The sequence below is a fragment of the Gouania willdenowi genome, chromosome 21, assembly GCF_900634775.1.
Source record: "Gouania willdenowi chromosome 21, fGouWil2.1, whole genome shotgun sequence".
NCBI lineage: Eukaryota > Metazoa > Chordata > Actinopteri > Blenniiformes > Gobiesocidae > Gouania > Gouania willdenowi.
In genome coordinates this window covers 30,153,514-30,169,275 of record NC_041064.1, presented here as the reverse complement: position 1 = coordinate 30,169,275, position 15,762 = coordinate 30,153,514, and the positions used below count along the sequence as shown (strand labels likewise).

Sequence of the window (15,762 nt, the reverse complement as noted above, 5' to 3'; positions counted from 1 at the left end):
CCCAACCACAAAACAGAAACAAACCACTCCAAACACACTTTGCATCACACATGCGCAGACTGACAAGCCTCTGTTTCTGTTTATTCTTCTTGTCTATGGTTTCTCATAACTATCCATCACCTGACTCACTTTGTGGTCTCATGAAATCCACACATTTTATTGAGCTTATTTCCAGCCTGTGTTGGAATTTCTGTGGGGAGAGCCCCACCTTTATCCAGCTTTCCCAACATGAAAGAAGCACCAAAACCAGTACAGGGGTGGAGGATGAATCCTCAACCTGAAATCCCAAGAATCCCTCTGTGTACCTAAATCGTCTGGTTGCTTCATTCGGACGGAACATAAACTCTGCTTGTCAACGTTTCTGTCTGGGGCATTAGTCAGGCCTTGTTTTATTTAAACAGCTGCTATTCTGGCACGATTCAAAGTTAGAAAAAGAAAAACAAGGTACTCACGATGGTAATTTGACCGTAATTACGGATTTAGACGGACTAATGTGTATTAAGGTACAAGTTATTGGAAAAGTACCAGAAGTGATGAGAAGGAAGGAACTATTCATTGAAACACACATTACTCTGATGCCACCCAGTGGTCACTTTATATGCCAAAAACTTAGGGAAGTGGTCCCCTAACAGGGGTACGTGTACCCTAGGGGTACAGGAGTACATTGCAGAAGGTAGGCCTGGGCGAATTTGCAAAATGAAAATCGTTTTTATTTACAAAATCGATTAATCGATTTTTTTTGCCCAGCCCTAGCAGGTGGTACTTGGAAAGATTTTACAAATCATTTCCAAATAATTAAGAAATGTTCCTTTTTATGCTTTATTTTTTGACAAATTCACCGCAAGCTAATAGTACTATTGCTCAATAAATTACTATATTTTCTTAAAACAGGATTATTTTAAGCTGTAGAGGTCACTTTATCATGCTTCTCTTCTGACAACAGAAGACATTAATTAGCTCCTTTACAGAGGAGACCATATTTATTTACTATTGAAGCAATCACATAAAAGTTTTTTTAAATTATTTCCACTTTAAGTTACACTCATTGTTTTGAATTTGTAGATTTAGCCTTTGGAAACAATGTTTGAGACACAGTTAGGTGTTTAGGAGAGTCCACTGTTCCACATATGAAAAAGCATATGAAGTTATGGAGACTTATGATATGAAGATGTAAAAGGAGTACATGGGACAAAAAAAGTTTGGGAACCCTTGACTTAAGCAAACACTGCTTTATTATTTAAACTATTAATAAAAAAAAAAGAACTTAACTACAGCCTCTTTTTCACTTACATGTCTACATGTGTGTTTTTCAAAGGTGGTGTAAAACAACTACAGAGTTGACTCTGCTTATAGTTCAGTAAATAAATTTAACAAAAGGACAGGTTGAGCTTTGATCAAAGCCATTCTAATAATATGACTCATCGGTTGATTTGATCAAATCCAGACCAAATTACTTTTACTGGCATTATTTACTTCCTAGTTATTGTCAAATTTAGCAGAAAAAATAATAAACATATAATTCTGATTTTTAAAATTAAGTATGCAGCTTCTCTTCCCAATGTAGAGGATATGATCAAATAAAGAATGTTCAGCACAGGTACTGTAAGTGCTGGCTATATTGGTTCAACATGTCGTCACTTGAGCAGGACAATAACAGTGTTAACATTTCAACATTGATCAAAGTAAGAGCATGTCCTAAAAACAACTCATTGAAGAAAGAAAACACAGTTAAGGAGCAAAGCATACAAATAGTGAATGAATAGTAACACTCCTATTTGTTTCTCTGTCCACTTTAACAGTATTTACACTACAACTATGTTTGGCGTTGACATAGCAATAAATAACTGCTGTACCAAAATATATACCTTTAGAGGAAGTGTAAAAAAATGTTTTATTTGCATTTAGCTAGAAAATTAAGATGCTTTTTTTTTCCATTGTATAGTGATTATAAAAACTTATAAAAGAGTATTAGGGCCACAAAAGGCTAAAAAAAAAAAAAAGCACTTCACAAAAAAAGTCAAAAATCAAAGTTGAGATTTGTTTTTTCAGTAAAAAAAGTCAAAAATCAAAGGGCCACTGAAGAAAAAAAAATATATGAGGTAAAATATTTTAATTCATGCATTTAAAGAAAAACGTTGAAAATCGATGTCAACTTTTTTTTTCATTATGCTGACTGTTTGAGGAAGGGGTTAAACTATACCTTAGAATAATTACGAATGACTGTTACTTCAAAGTGCAAAAACTGCGACTCTGCTTACGTGCTTCGTTGTTAGTATGATGGCCAGTATATCTGCCTGTCACACGGGAAACCGGGGTTAAATTTCCCGATGGAGAGAATACATCATTATTTGTCCTGTGCTTTTTTTTTTAAATTTATTGAACATTATCCAACATTTGTTTGGATTACCTTTCCATGAACTAACAGTGTTTTAGTCTGATTCAGTCTGCTGTGTTAATTATATTTTTGCAAATGCAATTTAAAAATCTGCAAAATGGTGACTTGTACCTGCAAGCCAACTGTATGAAAATGGAGAAGATTTAGGATGTTGAATTGTGTCCTGGTTTACAAAATAAGTATAGTTTAACCAATTCCTCAAACAGGCATTTTGTAAAAACAGTTACCATAATGAAAAAAAAAAGTTGACATCAATTTTTGACTTTTTTTCTTGAAGTGCATGATTTTTTTTTTTTTTTTTTTTTTTTTACCTCCTACGTTTTTTTCTTCTTTAGTGGCCCTAAAAAATCTCAGCTTTCGTCTTCTTTTTTTTTGTCTCTGAAAAAAAATCTTGACTTTGATTTTTTCAACTTTTTCTCTGAAGTGTATGAGGTTTTTTTTTTGCCTCCAAATTTAGTTTTTTCTTCTGTGGCCCTACTCTTCCATGAAAAACGAAAATCTGCTCTTGCTCTTTTCTAATGTATTGTACTATTACTGTAGTTGTCCACCAGAGGGCTCTCTAGTTCTACAGAGTTGACAGCCAGTTGTCAGTTCACCGATCAGTTACTTTGCAATGTTGGGTATGTAAACAAGTGCAAGCAGCTTGTTTTAGACAGTGTTACGTAAATATGTCTTAGGGTCTTAGAGTATCAAAAGTCCAAATAAGAGACAGGATCATGAATCTGTGCTCATTGAGGCTCTGCCTGGTCAGTTTAGTAGATTAAACATCCATTATTTACAGGAAACTGGTCCATCTTCATACTATAATGGTGTCTGCTCATTTAAAGAGTGTGCGATTTGAACCCGGCTCCAGGTTCCCGGTCGAAAACAAGCAATTCCACTCCTTATATAAGCAATCGTAGTGAGTCAGTGGGAAATGCAGGAGGCTTGAGTATAAAAAAAGCTGTTTGCAGATGGAGCGCAAACTGAGCTAAAATACCTGAGGTTGATACTGTTAAAATGCAAACTGTTTGAGGAGATAATCTCATTTTGGTCTGGTTTAGTGAAAAAAAAAATCAAAGTTCCTCAATGTAATGATGGGTGATATATCGTATATACTCATATTGTGGCTTGTTCCACGTGAGATGTATGAAATGACACAAATTGTCACGTAAATGCACCGATTTTGTTCTGAAGCTAGCTTTTCTGCTTGATCAAATTGAATTAGCTGAATAAGCTACTTTTTTATATTGTTATATTTATTTTTTTGTAACATGATTACTGTTGGATTTTTTGATTTGACATGAATTAAGATAATGGTGATACATCTGTTTGGTTACTTAGTTAATGGATACCGACACATAAACCTTGTTTAAAAGTATGAAATAAACACAAATTGAGAAACAAAAGAAACCATGAATGGGGGGGCATCAAAAATCACGATATCCGTTGATTAATCGAATTGTAACACCTTGAATCGTAATGGTATTGTGGGGTTCCTTAGATGGCACACCTCTAATGTAAGGGACTACTGAAATCACCTTATAGGTGTCATTTTAGCACCTAAGGGTTGAATTTACCATTCATACAGGGCTCTATTCTCCCATGTGCGTAAGTCCAAAAAGCTGCGCAGCAGCGCTGTATTTGGCTGTTTTTCCCCCTGTACTTAAGTCAGTCGCTGCGCGTCTTTATCCCAGTTACGCACTGTGGGTGGAGCAGCCCTGAAATGTCGGTGTTCCCATTCAAATCTGGCATTACGGGTATTCTCCAGTGTGCGTAAGTCCTTTCGCCTCTGGAATAAGTGCAGCGCCCCGATAAGGTGAAACATTATATTGCACTAGAAATATGGACTTAGTTACATTTGAAGCCACACAGACTTGTGCGTTGTGCTGCAGCAGCTGTAATCACTCAGCTGCTGCTGCGCAATTAATTAAAACTATGACAGTAGCAGACTTCTGTCCACGTCACAGTGATTCAGCCATTTCCATACTATGCCCAACATATAGTCACAGTTTGATCCACTACAGAGTGAAACAAGCTGTCATATGTAGATGAGGATGGACCAGAAACTGTTCCCACACATATTTTAATGAGGCTCAGCTCAGGTCGCTTTAAATAATTGATATTTAAAACTGTGTATTATGGAAGCCAATAGTTCTGTTTCACTGCCAACATCCCCCTGTATTAAAGCAGGACGCTCTGTGGCCGGGTTATTTCATATCTCCAGTGCATCTAACTCGGTCACGCTTTACACCGATGATGATGATGATGATGATGATGATGATGATGATGATGATGATCAAGGAAAGAGATTTTAGCTGTAACTCAGTTACACAGCAATAATCTGATCAATAATCTGATCAGATCAACCGGTTACATTGTTTATCAATGAAGGCGTTTCAAATTAAAAGTGAACTTTATCATCTTCAAAGATTTCAATGACATTTACAAGCGTTGGAAAAACTCCAGGTTCCGTGATTTCTAGACAGCCCAAAAAATTACATCACCACCTCCTTTCCTTCAGCCCGCCTTTTGGTCTACCTTACGCGCGGTGGGCGTGTCAGCAGCCTGGACCGAAGAATACGCATAGGTGAGAAGCGCGTAACTGCAGGCGTGCAAAAAAGTGCTTAAGTCCAGACAGGAGAATAGACCCCACAGTGATTGGGAGGGGAAATTAAAATATCAAGATATATATTGTACATTGTGACTTTGCCAAAAAATATCAAGATAATGGTTTTAGGCCATATTGTGCAGAACTACCTCTATGCATCATAGTGGAGCACAATATGCATGTGTTTGTGTGTGTGCATGTGTTTGTGTGCGCGTGTGTTTTCTCTCTGAGATTCTCAGCATAGCAGCAGTGTGAGCTCAGCATTCAGGAACAGAGCTGTGATAACATTCAGTCTCTCTTCTTTACCAACACACCTGCTCGTAACAGAGGCTGTGTGGACAGCCTCTGTAGGTCACCAACACTGTGTAGTCAAAAATTATTCATCCTTAGCCGATGTTTAGCTTTTTTTTAAAAGCTTCTAAGTATTCAGTAATCCAGCAGTAACATGGTTACTCTTTGCCTGAGTTTTGCCCTTTACCATTCAATGGCACAGAGCTGCTCTATTGTCCTGAGTCTGCACACAAACTCCACAACAGCGAATATAAAAGCTAGTTCCTGGCCTCAGGGCCAATTCCCTAAAAATACCCCAGCACACAAAGAGAGTCTTTTAGTTTTTAAATGGGAAACCTGTGGTCCCGACCTGCGTCAACACGCTATAGTCAAAGTAGCAAACACCTTGTATCCTGGCAACTGCCAGAGCGAGAGGAAGTCCAAGGGCTTCGCTCCTGTCATTACCCGACCATGTGACTGGAATATGTTGGTACACAAAAGCATCAGGAGGGGTGGAGTAGGGCTGGGAGAATAACAATCACAAGGCCTCACTCTGAAGGATAACAGCAAAGATCTGTGGTCCAAAGACTGACATTATTTCATTCACAATTGCAAGAGATGGACACAAAATATAAATAATTATGTATGTAATGTATATTTTTACATTCATTACTGTAATTTTGTGTACTTCAAACAGCCCCGAGGGGGCATTTTTCTTCCTATCAGCTTCCAGTAGGCTGATATTGAGATTTTAAAATGCTTTTCTTAAAGGCAAGGCTGATTGAGAAAAGGAATGCATTTAACTTGGATTTAAAAATGTTCCCATTGGATGCTAACTTCAGCTCTGCTGGCAGTTTGTTCCACTTCTTTGCAGCATAACAACTAAAAGCAGCATCACCATGTGTCCATAGATCTGAGAGAGCTGCTGGGTTTATACCTAACATCTCACTGATAGATTGTGGACTCAAACCCATTCACAGATTTACAGTATACACCACCATAAGGAGTCCAAGAAGGGAGCCTTGAGGAACCCCACAAGACATTGATAATCTGTCAGATTCAAAGTTCCTAATGCTAACTTTGCTCCTCCAAGTAAGACTTAAGCCTATGCAGTACTTGTTCTGGTCCACAGTGTCAAATGCAGCACTTTGTAACCTTACCAGCCTGTCATTGCCCGATCTTGTTAGATCTCAAAGGCTAAGCAGGTCTGGGCCTGGTTAGTTGGTCCAGTGGTACCTGTCATTGTGTCCTTGGGCAAAACACTTCACCCACATTGCCTAGTATGAATGTAGTGTGAGAGTGCGTGTTGGTGGTGGTCGGTGGTCGGAGGGGCCAATGGTGCAATGGGGCCACAGCTGCCCCAGGTGTCTATGATAAAGTGCTGTATAAAATGCTGTATAAAATCCAAATAATAATTATTATTATTACTTAGATCTAATAGAATGAGAACAAACACTTTTCCCTAATCAGTGTTCAACATGATGTCATTGATCACTTTGATAAGAGCTATTTCTGTGACGAAATTGAAAACCTGACTGAAATATATCAAATATTCTGAAATTGACTCAACTGGTTGAAGACCACCTTCTCAATGATCTTGACCATGAAAGGAAGGCCAGCGATTGGTCTACAGTTAGCCAGTACAGAGGTATCCAGTGTTTTCTTTTTTTAACAGAACTTTTTACAGCAACTTCTTTCAGGGATTTGGGGTTTTCAGTCCCAAAATCCAGATTAAAGAACTAAAATGTAAGATACAAACAAAACAAAACACTGTTTAAGGCTTTGTTGAATGCACTCAAACAACCAAAGTGGCTGAGACTGAACCAGGAGAGGACAATTATCCAAGGATAAATTAAATCAGAATTTAGTTTTGTGCAATCTTGTCATGATACGTTGCATCTGCTACAAAGCATAAATGCTCAAGAGGTTGGTTTACAAGAGCACTGAAAAACTGCATACAACAACTTAATTATTCAATATAAAAGCATGAGGAACAGCAGCCTGCGACTCCTCAAAACATTGTAAAATACAGAACTAAAGTAACATCTAACTGAGATTGATTGTTTGTTACTACATACAACATATACAACCTGCAGATTACAAAATGCTCATGTCAAGACTCAAAGACAACTCTCCCACGATGCAAAAACAACATCTGGACTGATGTTATTTCAATTACAAGGTGATCTGCAGGTAAATGCATGTGCTGAACTGCACTAATATACAGTATAAACTAGGTGAGCCACATTTTAAAATGCCAGCATTAACATGCCCTGTAACATACCCACAGACACCTAAAAACAAGCATACCCCCAGCAACTAAAGCACAAACAGCCTTTCATCTGCAGGCCGATGAAAGGGAGAGGTGAGTTTATGTACTAGAAAAAGCAGGTGGCACCATCATGATTGAACAGCTCCATAATCTCCCAACATTAGTGTGATTGTTCTCATGGTGGTGGAGGAACCCAATAACTACAAAGAAATGCTGAATACACAAAAACTTGTTTTGATGAGTTGTGCAAAATGCAGTCTAACAGATGAGAGAAGGGAAGGGAATTACCAAAACATTTCCTAGAGATGGGCCAAAGTACACATGCAGCGAGTTCCAAGGGCAATGATTGGATGTTAGCATGTTAGCAGTGTGAAAGCAGCCATTTCCACAATCCCTGTTGAACCAATAAGAATCCTTAAAACAGCAAACAGTTATTTAATATTATTTCAGTGCTTGGGTTGGGGGGGGGGTAGTCGGTGACAAGAGGGTGACAAGTGACACTTATCATTACTGCCTAACTGACAGAAACTGTTTGAAGTAATGTAGGGCCTCCAACTTTCCGTGATTGCAGAAAACGGATAAAAGAAACAGAAATTACATTGTAAAACATAAAAAGCTATCTAATCTTTTCTCTCTCTCTCTCTGTCTTTAGGTAAAACTGGGCCAGCATCACATGCAGAATTTGGGACAATATCACACATTTGCAATGCATTCTATTTTTCACCATAAATCAGGTAACTGAATGAAAGTGTGACACACGGACAAATATGTCTAAATCCCATAATAATTTTTGCTACATGTTACAGTGAGACAAGTCATCATGTTATTCTGTGATTGAAGACGAATGCAGAGCTTCAGATTTATGGAAGCCCAAAAGAGTAAAAATTAAATAAATAAAAACAACATTTTGAAATAAATACCATTTTGATAAATAACAGACAAATATGTAATATGGCAATTAAATTGTTAAATAAGGTAATATTATTATGAAATACGTTTTATTTTTCTCAAATATCTATTTCCACAATGGTCTTTTTTATTTCATAATGTCGTTTTTCAGCAGAATCACTTCGGTCTGTCAATCAAAGCTAGTGGGTTGGCACTCGGCTTGATCCTTTAAGATTGATTAGTTTTCCTGGACATCGGTCATGGCCGTTCTTTGACCGACACAGTGGTAGCAATGGGAGGGAATATGAATAAAAGTATTATTAATAATAAAAAAATAAAGCAAGAAAAGTGCAGTGAGATGTGTCTGGCTTGAATGTATTCATTTTGAGAGATGGAGCGGGTGCATGCGCGTGGCCGATGCGTGTGTACGTGTCAGGGGAGCAGATGTGTGTGTTAAGACCTGGGTTCAGTCCAACACGGTGACCGTGACAGGTAGCGAGGTTTATGTTTACAGTGCAGGTAGTTAATAAAGTACAGCTCTACAACACCAACACAGCCTGTTGTTTATGCGCGGTTCCACTTTTATCTGAGGATTTAACACCGGAGGAGGAGCTACATTCAACTCTGGAGAGTAAGGACCTCCCCTGTGTCCCCCAACCACGGTTAGAAGATGAAAACAGTAAAGGTTTCAACAAGAGAATTACAACATTACTCGGTCCGTGAATGGATATTTATCTGCTTTTGGCTTGGAGTTTTTTGGCGTCAAAGGTTGTCATAGCAACCATGGAAGAATGTACGTTGTTACGAAAAAACTACAGATTGTTTATATAAACAGAATGGATACTATGAAATTTAAGGGTACATTTCTCAATAGAAATGTCATCAAAACATTTCTAAAGCCACAATCTATCTTGAAATAAGGCAATTTGCTATTAAAATATACATGACCGCCATGTTTTTCATTGCCTGTGGGTGGAACACGGACCCTCAGCGTCGAAAATAAACACAAAAGGGGTACCCCGTGCGTCGAACACTGATGCAAAGGGGTCCTGACCGATGGTCAATATGTGACGATTTGAGGATGAGCCTGTGTTACTCTAACATGTGATGCACTCGTGGCGCTCAGGCTTCTCAGCATTAGTGATAAGTAACGAATCGATACTGTAAGTGCTACTGCTCATGTCTTTGTAAAGGATCAGCCAATCACTTCACTGGCTCCGCCTTATGTTCTTTGATTGACAGACCGAAGTCATTCTGCTGAAAAACGACATTATAAAATAAAAAGGCCATTGTGGAAAAGGACATTATGAAATAAAAAAGACCATTGTGGAAATAGATATTTAAGCATAATAAAACGTATTTCATAATAATATTACCTTATTTAACAATTGAATGGCCATATTATATATTTGTCTGTTATTAATCAAAATGGTATTTATTTCAAAATGTGTTTTTTATTTATTTCATTATGACTCTTTTGGGCTTCCATACATCTGAAGTGCATTTTTAATGTGTTGTGATGAACAAGTGGTTCATATTATTATGAATCTGAAAAAGCACTGCTACAAAGTCAGGTTTAGCTGTAGGTGTATTAGCTGAACTGGTGATTATTTTAATGGTGACGGGTCATGGCAGAAACATATCCAATCACAGCTGCACAAGGTTTCATGCAAAACATACACTGTAAACCCGAATAAGTTACCAGAACTTAAATAAATTTAGGCAATGGATTGCCTCAATTTATTTTAAGTTGATTAACTTAAAAGACAAAATTTTCCAGAACTTAAAAGGTTGGATGACACGCTACTTGTGATTTTTGATAGCAGTTTAATAAAGAATGAATTAGGTTTATTTTTAAGTATTCTGTATTTGAAATAACAGGGTTTTATCATTCTTAGCATGTAATTACTTAATTCTATTAAGTTATACTTAAGTTGTGTTTTTAAGTTATGCTTACTTATAAACAAATATAGTTCCATTAACTCAAAAAATATTAGTTAAATTGACTCAAAAAAGTTACGCCAACTTGTTAGTAGAACTTTTTCTATAACCTTGAATACAAACTACTTAATCTATTTATTGCTTTGAACATTCAGGTTTACAGTGTAAGGGTGATTTGCAGGTAATTAAAGGTTTTCACAAATAATGTTTTGGGACCAAATCACACATTTTCATGATATTTTTCCCATAAACTGGTGGCTGAGGTTCTAGCTGTCACTAACGGGATGTTAGCGACAATGCTAGCAAGAGCAAGGTAATCTCGCATGATTTCAGTGTATTTGCCTGTTTTTGTAAATCATGAGAAGCATATAAATTGTAAAATAATAACAGTAGTTAACCATATTTAGCATGTTTGGTTTGATTTGGGGAAGTTTAATAGCTGAAGTCATCTAGTAAAGTCATTTAAACAGGGAAAGAAGAAACAGAAATTCTGAGGCCCTAATAGTGATAGCACAATCTACTTCAATTGTCCTTCTTTAATTCATAATGCAATGTTAGAAAATGCATCTACTTAATTTGCTTTCTTTATTTACAAAAGACTAATCACGGTAATTTGATCCTATGTGTTTCTCAGATGATTAGCATATCACCAAAGCTTGATTTTCACTTCTGCATGACTCAGCGCCCCACCTGGGAAGCTGTATTAAAATATTTCTTTACTACCAAATTTCTTTTCTTTATTGCAATTGTTTGATTCTTCCTATTGTCTCTTTAAAAACTGCAAGCAAGCAATGTGTGCATAGACTAAAACATAACTCTGCCACCAAAGCCATCCCTTCAATTGATGTTTTCTCATTTAAAAGCACTTGATATAATATTTCAACAGGTGGCTTTATGCAATTCACTCAGGCACAATGCCCCACCACTTAGCACAGAACAGGAAATTGAGAAGCTGTTAACCTTTAGCCTTCCTGACTCTTCCTTTGCTTTCCTTTGTCACCTAACTGACTTAACCCTGACACGGTAACGACCCCAGGTAACCCTGAATGACCTCTCATTGACACCACTGATGGACGCCGTAACAGATATTGCCTTCTTTGTTCTTCCGCTGGGACCGCTTTGACCAAAGGTTCTCTGAGAATTGAAATGATCACAAACTTCACTTGAAATATATTGTATATAAGGTACATGTTTTTTTAAAAGATATTTGTTAGATTTCTTCACTAAATATAACTGAAATACAGGCAGAGGGCCTTCCTTCGGTTTGCAGTTTGCATGTTCTCCCCCTACTTTCATTAGTTCTCTCCTAGCACTCGAGCTTCTTACTATCCAAAAACATGTATGTTGGGTAGACAACCCGTAGGAGTAAAGAGTATCAGTAGAAGCAGGTATAGGAAATTCAAGAATATACTAATTTAAAGAACATTTATTTTCATTTTATTTGCTATTTGCTTTATATTATAACAGCTTGGTGTAATTGATGAGATGTTATTGGAAATATTAGCTGAGTATTTTGATAGAGTAAAAATGCACACCTCACTTGTAAGTTTTTATTTGTGTAAATGTATCCATGCGTGTCACCTTTGTATCTACAATCATTCCAACTGTGTGAGTGAAACAAAGAAGTACAGTCCATTCCAAAAAATATTTAGATGAACACAATTTCAATCATGTTGGCTCTGTACGTATCATGATGGATTTGGAAGGCAGAAATAAACGATGTGGACGTTTCTGACACCTGATTTGGATGCATATGTATCTATAATATAGCCTATGTATGAATCTGACAGTGGATGCAGTTGATATCTGAATGCCCTCTGTCTAAAGCACATGTCAAACATCCAAATCAGCCCGCAGGGGAAAGTAAAAATGACTGAGAAAACACTAATCATTGTGTAAATTATCAAATACTTCAGTTGTAAAATATCTGGCAAATTTCCACGAGAACTTAAGCTGAGGAATTTAGGCAATATTCAAAAAAGAAAAACTTTTCATTTGATTTATTTGTTGAAATTAAGCATAAATTGGGAGTAAATTTAAATCACTGTATCATATCCAAATGTAAAGATTGGCATCCATGCAAAAAAATACAAAAAAAAAAAATATTATTTGGATGCAGAACTTAGTTATTCAAATTGAGTTTCACTGAATTTACTTTCAAATTGTTGAAAGAAACAATTTGACACAAATTTCCCCAAATTAAAATAATATTGTCACAACCTGTCACCTATTGCTTGGATATTGTCGGTGCCTTATATACTACATAAATACTTTTATTCCAATTATACATAGAAATGCGAAGTAGCACTGATGTTGAAATTGTTTGATTCCCCACCTCTGCGGCCCACTTGAGATCAAAGCTGTCTGTATTTGGCCCCTGAACTGAAATGAGTTTGACACTCCTGGCCTAAATCAACTATGATGAGAACAGTGTTGGTGGAGGTACAGTAGATAATCATCAGGGTGCTGACCTCTACAGATGAGTCCATCGTCGATGACGGCCTGCTTGCACACGCTGCAGTGCTTGGCCTTCTTGAAAGTCTTCACCCGGAATGTGTGGGAATGAAGAACCTCCAACTCCTCTGGCTACAGGTAGGAAACACAAGGACACAAGAAAAACAGCTGTTAAAGGAGATTCAGGAGACATTGGGTGAACATTCTGTGGAAACATGAGCTACTGATGTAGAAGATGGACGGAAGGAGTGAGACACTTTTAGGAACATTTGAGGATCCATTTACAGTAATGAAAACACAAAGCAGCAGTTACATTTTCACATTTTAGACCTAGAAAGTTTCAATGGCAGTGATAACGTACCGTAAAAGGTTGAACCTACCCACTTATGCCTTTAACATTAATGTTGGACTTTAATCAATTCAATGATGCATCTTGGCAGGAAATCTAAGCATATTCAATGTTATATAAATACATATCTATGCAGGGAGATTGGGAAGAACCAATGACTGTCTGTTAGGAAGTGGAACCAAAGGGGCTAGGAATGTGGTAGGAGCCAGACGAGGGAGACTTGATCCAGATGCCAAAAAGGTGTTTATTTCAAAAAAGTTTCACATGCAATGTATACACAGCTAGCATGCTCGCATGTAGACGAGTGTTCATCATTGCAAATAGCTTTGCTGCAATGATTAGAAACATAACTCATTGTCTTAGCATCAAGTGCACACAGCTTCACTGACGCCCATTTTTCCCAACAGTCCCAGACCAACGGCTTAAATAGACTCCTGTTAGGAGCCAGTCTAATCAGCTCCAGCACAGGTGCCTCCAAGTACTTCCCCCAAAAATCAGGAAAGCAACACAGTCATTCCCAACATACACTTAATCCAAAATGCTGCTGAAGTGCCAAATAATATCTCTTTAACCATGCTTATTTAAATAACCTTTATCACTCAATCATTTAAACACAATTTTACCTCCCACCCCTCCTACTTGGTCTCACCTAGTGACATCACCAGTGACATCACTAGAGATGTCACCCAGGGTATAAATAAAAGAAAATGATGAGCACCACCCTGCCTTTGTTCCTGGAACACATGGTAGGTGTGAACAGTTTGTTGTTTATCTTGCTGGGAGTACTTTATGAGTATTAGCCTGAAAAATGAAGCGTGATGATGGTCTCACTGGAACACTTTTATTACACACGTCCGTGTGGACACCGCAGCATAAAAACAACATGCAGCGAACCAAGTGTGCACTCTATTGGCACAAAGATAATAATCATTTAGCAAATGATCTACAGTGGGAAAGGTAAGTAACAAAAAACACAGTGCCATGAATTAATTAATTAACACTCAGCAATTAATTAGCAATGTTAAATTAGTGTTAGATAGTGATGGTGAGCTGAAGCCTCATGAGGCATCGTACCACTTTAAGCCAATTGGTTCGAGAAAGGGTTCATTTTGTGGCCTTGGGAATAACTATGAATCGCAATAATGTATGAATAATTTTTCTCCACATATATAATCACAGGTATCTCTGCGTACATTTTCCCAAAGATGGTTTGAATGGGATTTGAACACAGCCCCTCTAGTTCTCTAGCAATTCTCTCAGCACTGTTCTCAAACCATCTCTGAACATGGCTTTGTGTAATGTTTGTTATGCTCACCTCATGTATATGTATATAACAGGAGAGATGATGTATAAAACAGGGGAGATGTTATTCATAAATAACAATATAAATAAATATATATAACTATATATATAAATAACTGAATTTGGAGACATATATTAATCTTTTGTTTCATGCATACAGTACATCCATACTCATGCTCTCTCATCACTCTCATAATCTTCCAACTCTCTCGCTCCAAACTTTATCTAAACTATCAAAACACTATCCAGAGTCTGGTATCAAATTTATATGAACTCTAACAAAACTCTGAACTAACTGCAACTCTAAATAAATGAATAAAAACCTACAGGTTTAACAGAGCCTGAGGTTTATGATGCTGTCAAACCACCCAACAAACTCTGAACTCTGAACCGCTTCCTGAAGCAGTCACGTGGTCATCATTTTTGGCTCCTCCCCCAAATGAAGCAAGCCACGATGCACGCTTTGCAGAAACGCTCCCTCCATTACTCAACACAAGCTTCGTAGCCTCAGCACATCTCGTAACATCACTATACAGTAAATTAGTGCAAAATATGCACTCACTTTGCATATAAATGGGACAAATGGTGTATTCCCATTCACTTTGTCACTACATTTGTGTGTGGTGAGGCAACCCAATCTCATGGAGGATCATGAAAGTGTCACGTTGAATAATCTATTGTTTTGTGCATGCTAACATAATTTTCCAATTTTTTTCATGCTTTAATGGAAAAAACCTCACATCAGTAACACCTGCTGCCTCTATGTAAGACAGGGGTTTTGATCACAGCATGAACTAAAGTTATGGACAATGAAGTGGTACAGCTAACAATAAGGGTTGGTTAGGGTTAGGGCTGGGTAAAGAATAATAAGGGTTCAGAGTTAGGTAAAGAGTAACAGTTCAGGAAAAAACTTCCAATTTAAATGTCAGTTTGAAATTTCTTTTTTCGAGAAAATGAAGAAACCGTGATGGCACGCATGGAACAATAGATTATTTCATTTACGTCACAGTTTCCTGATCCTTCGTGAGAAGTGGCTATGTGAGGTGACTATACAAAGACAGACTACAAGGCAAGCTGTTTGGTTTTATTTGCTTATTATGATTGTGTGACCATTATGCCAGTCTCTTCGCAGGTGTATTATGACACACCTGAGGTTTCAGTTGTCAGCCTCTATGAATATCATCTTTTCTCTTTTGTAAACATCAAAGAACAGCAAACAGCGGTTGGTTTTGTACAAGATCGAATTTCTCTTCAGGAGAAACTTTGTTTTGCTCAAGTTTTGGAAGTGATGTCATGTGTAT

General features: G+C 37.4%; 1 protein-coding gene across 13 annotated transcripts in view; it reads right to left on the bottom strand.

The window, feature by feature from the left end:
* tns1b (tensin 1b) overlaps positions 1 to 15,762 on the bottom strand; it is a 248,990-nt gene that overhangs the window by 152,850 nt on the left and 80,378 nt on the right. For 12 of the 13 annotated variants that reach the window (XM_028436798.1, XM_028436793.1, XM_028436791.1 and 9 more), the window contains exon 2: positions 12,828 to 12,942. The exons of the other annotated variant lie outside the window; for it this stretch is intronic. In XM_028436798.1, the coding sequence (XP_028292599.1) occupies positions 12,828 to 12,942 (115 nt within the window). The remainder of the gene's footprint in view (positions 1 to 12,827; positions 12,943 to 15,762) is intronic. 13 annotated transcript variants of the gene reach the window in all.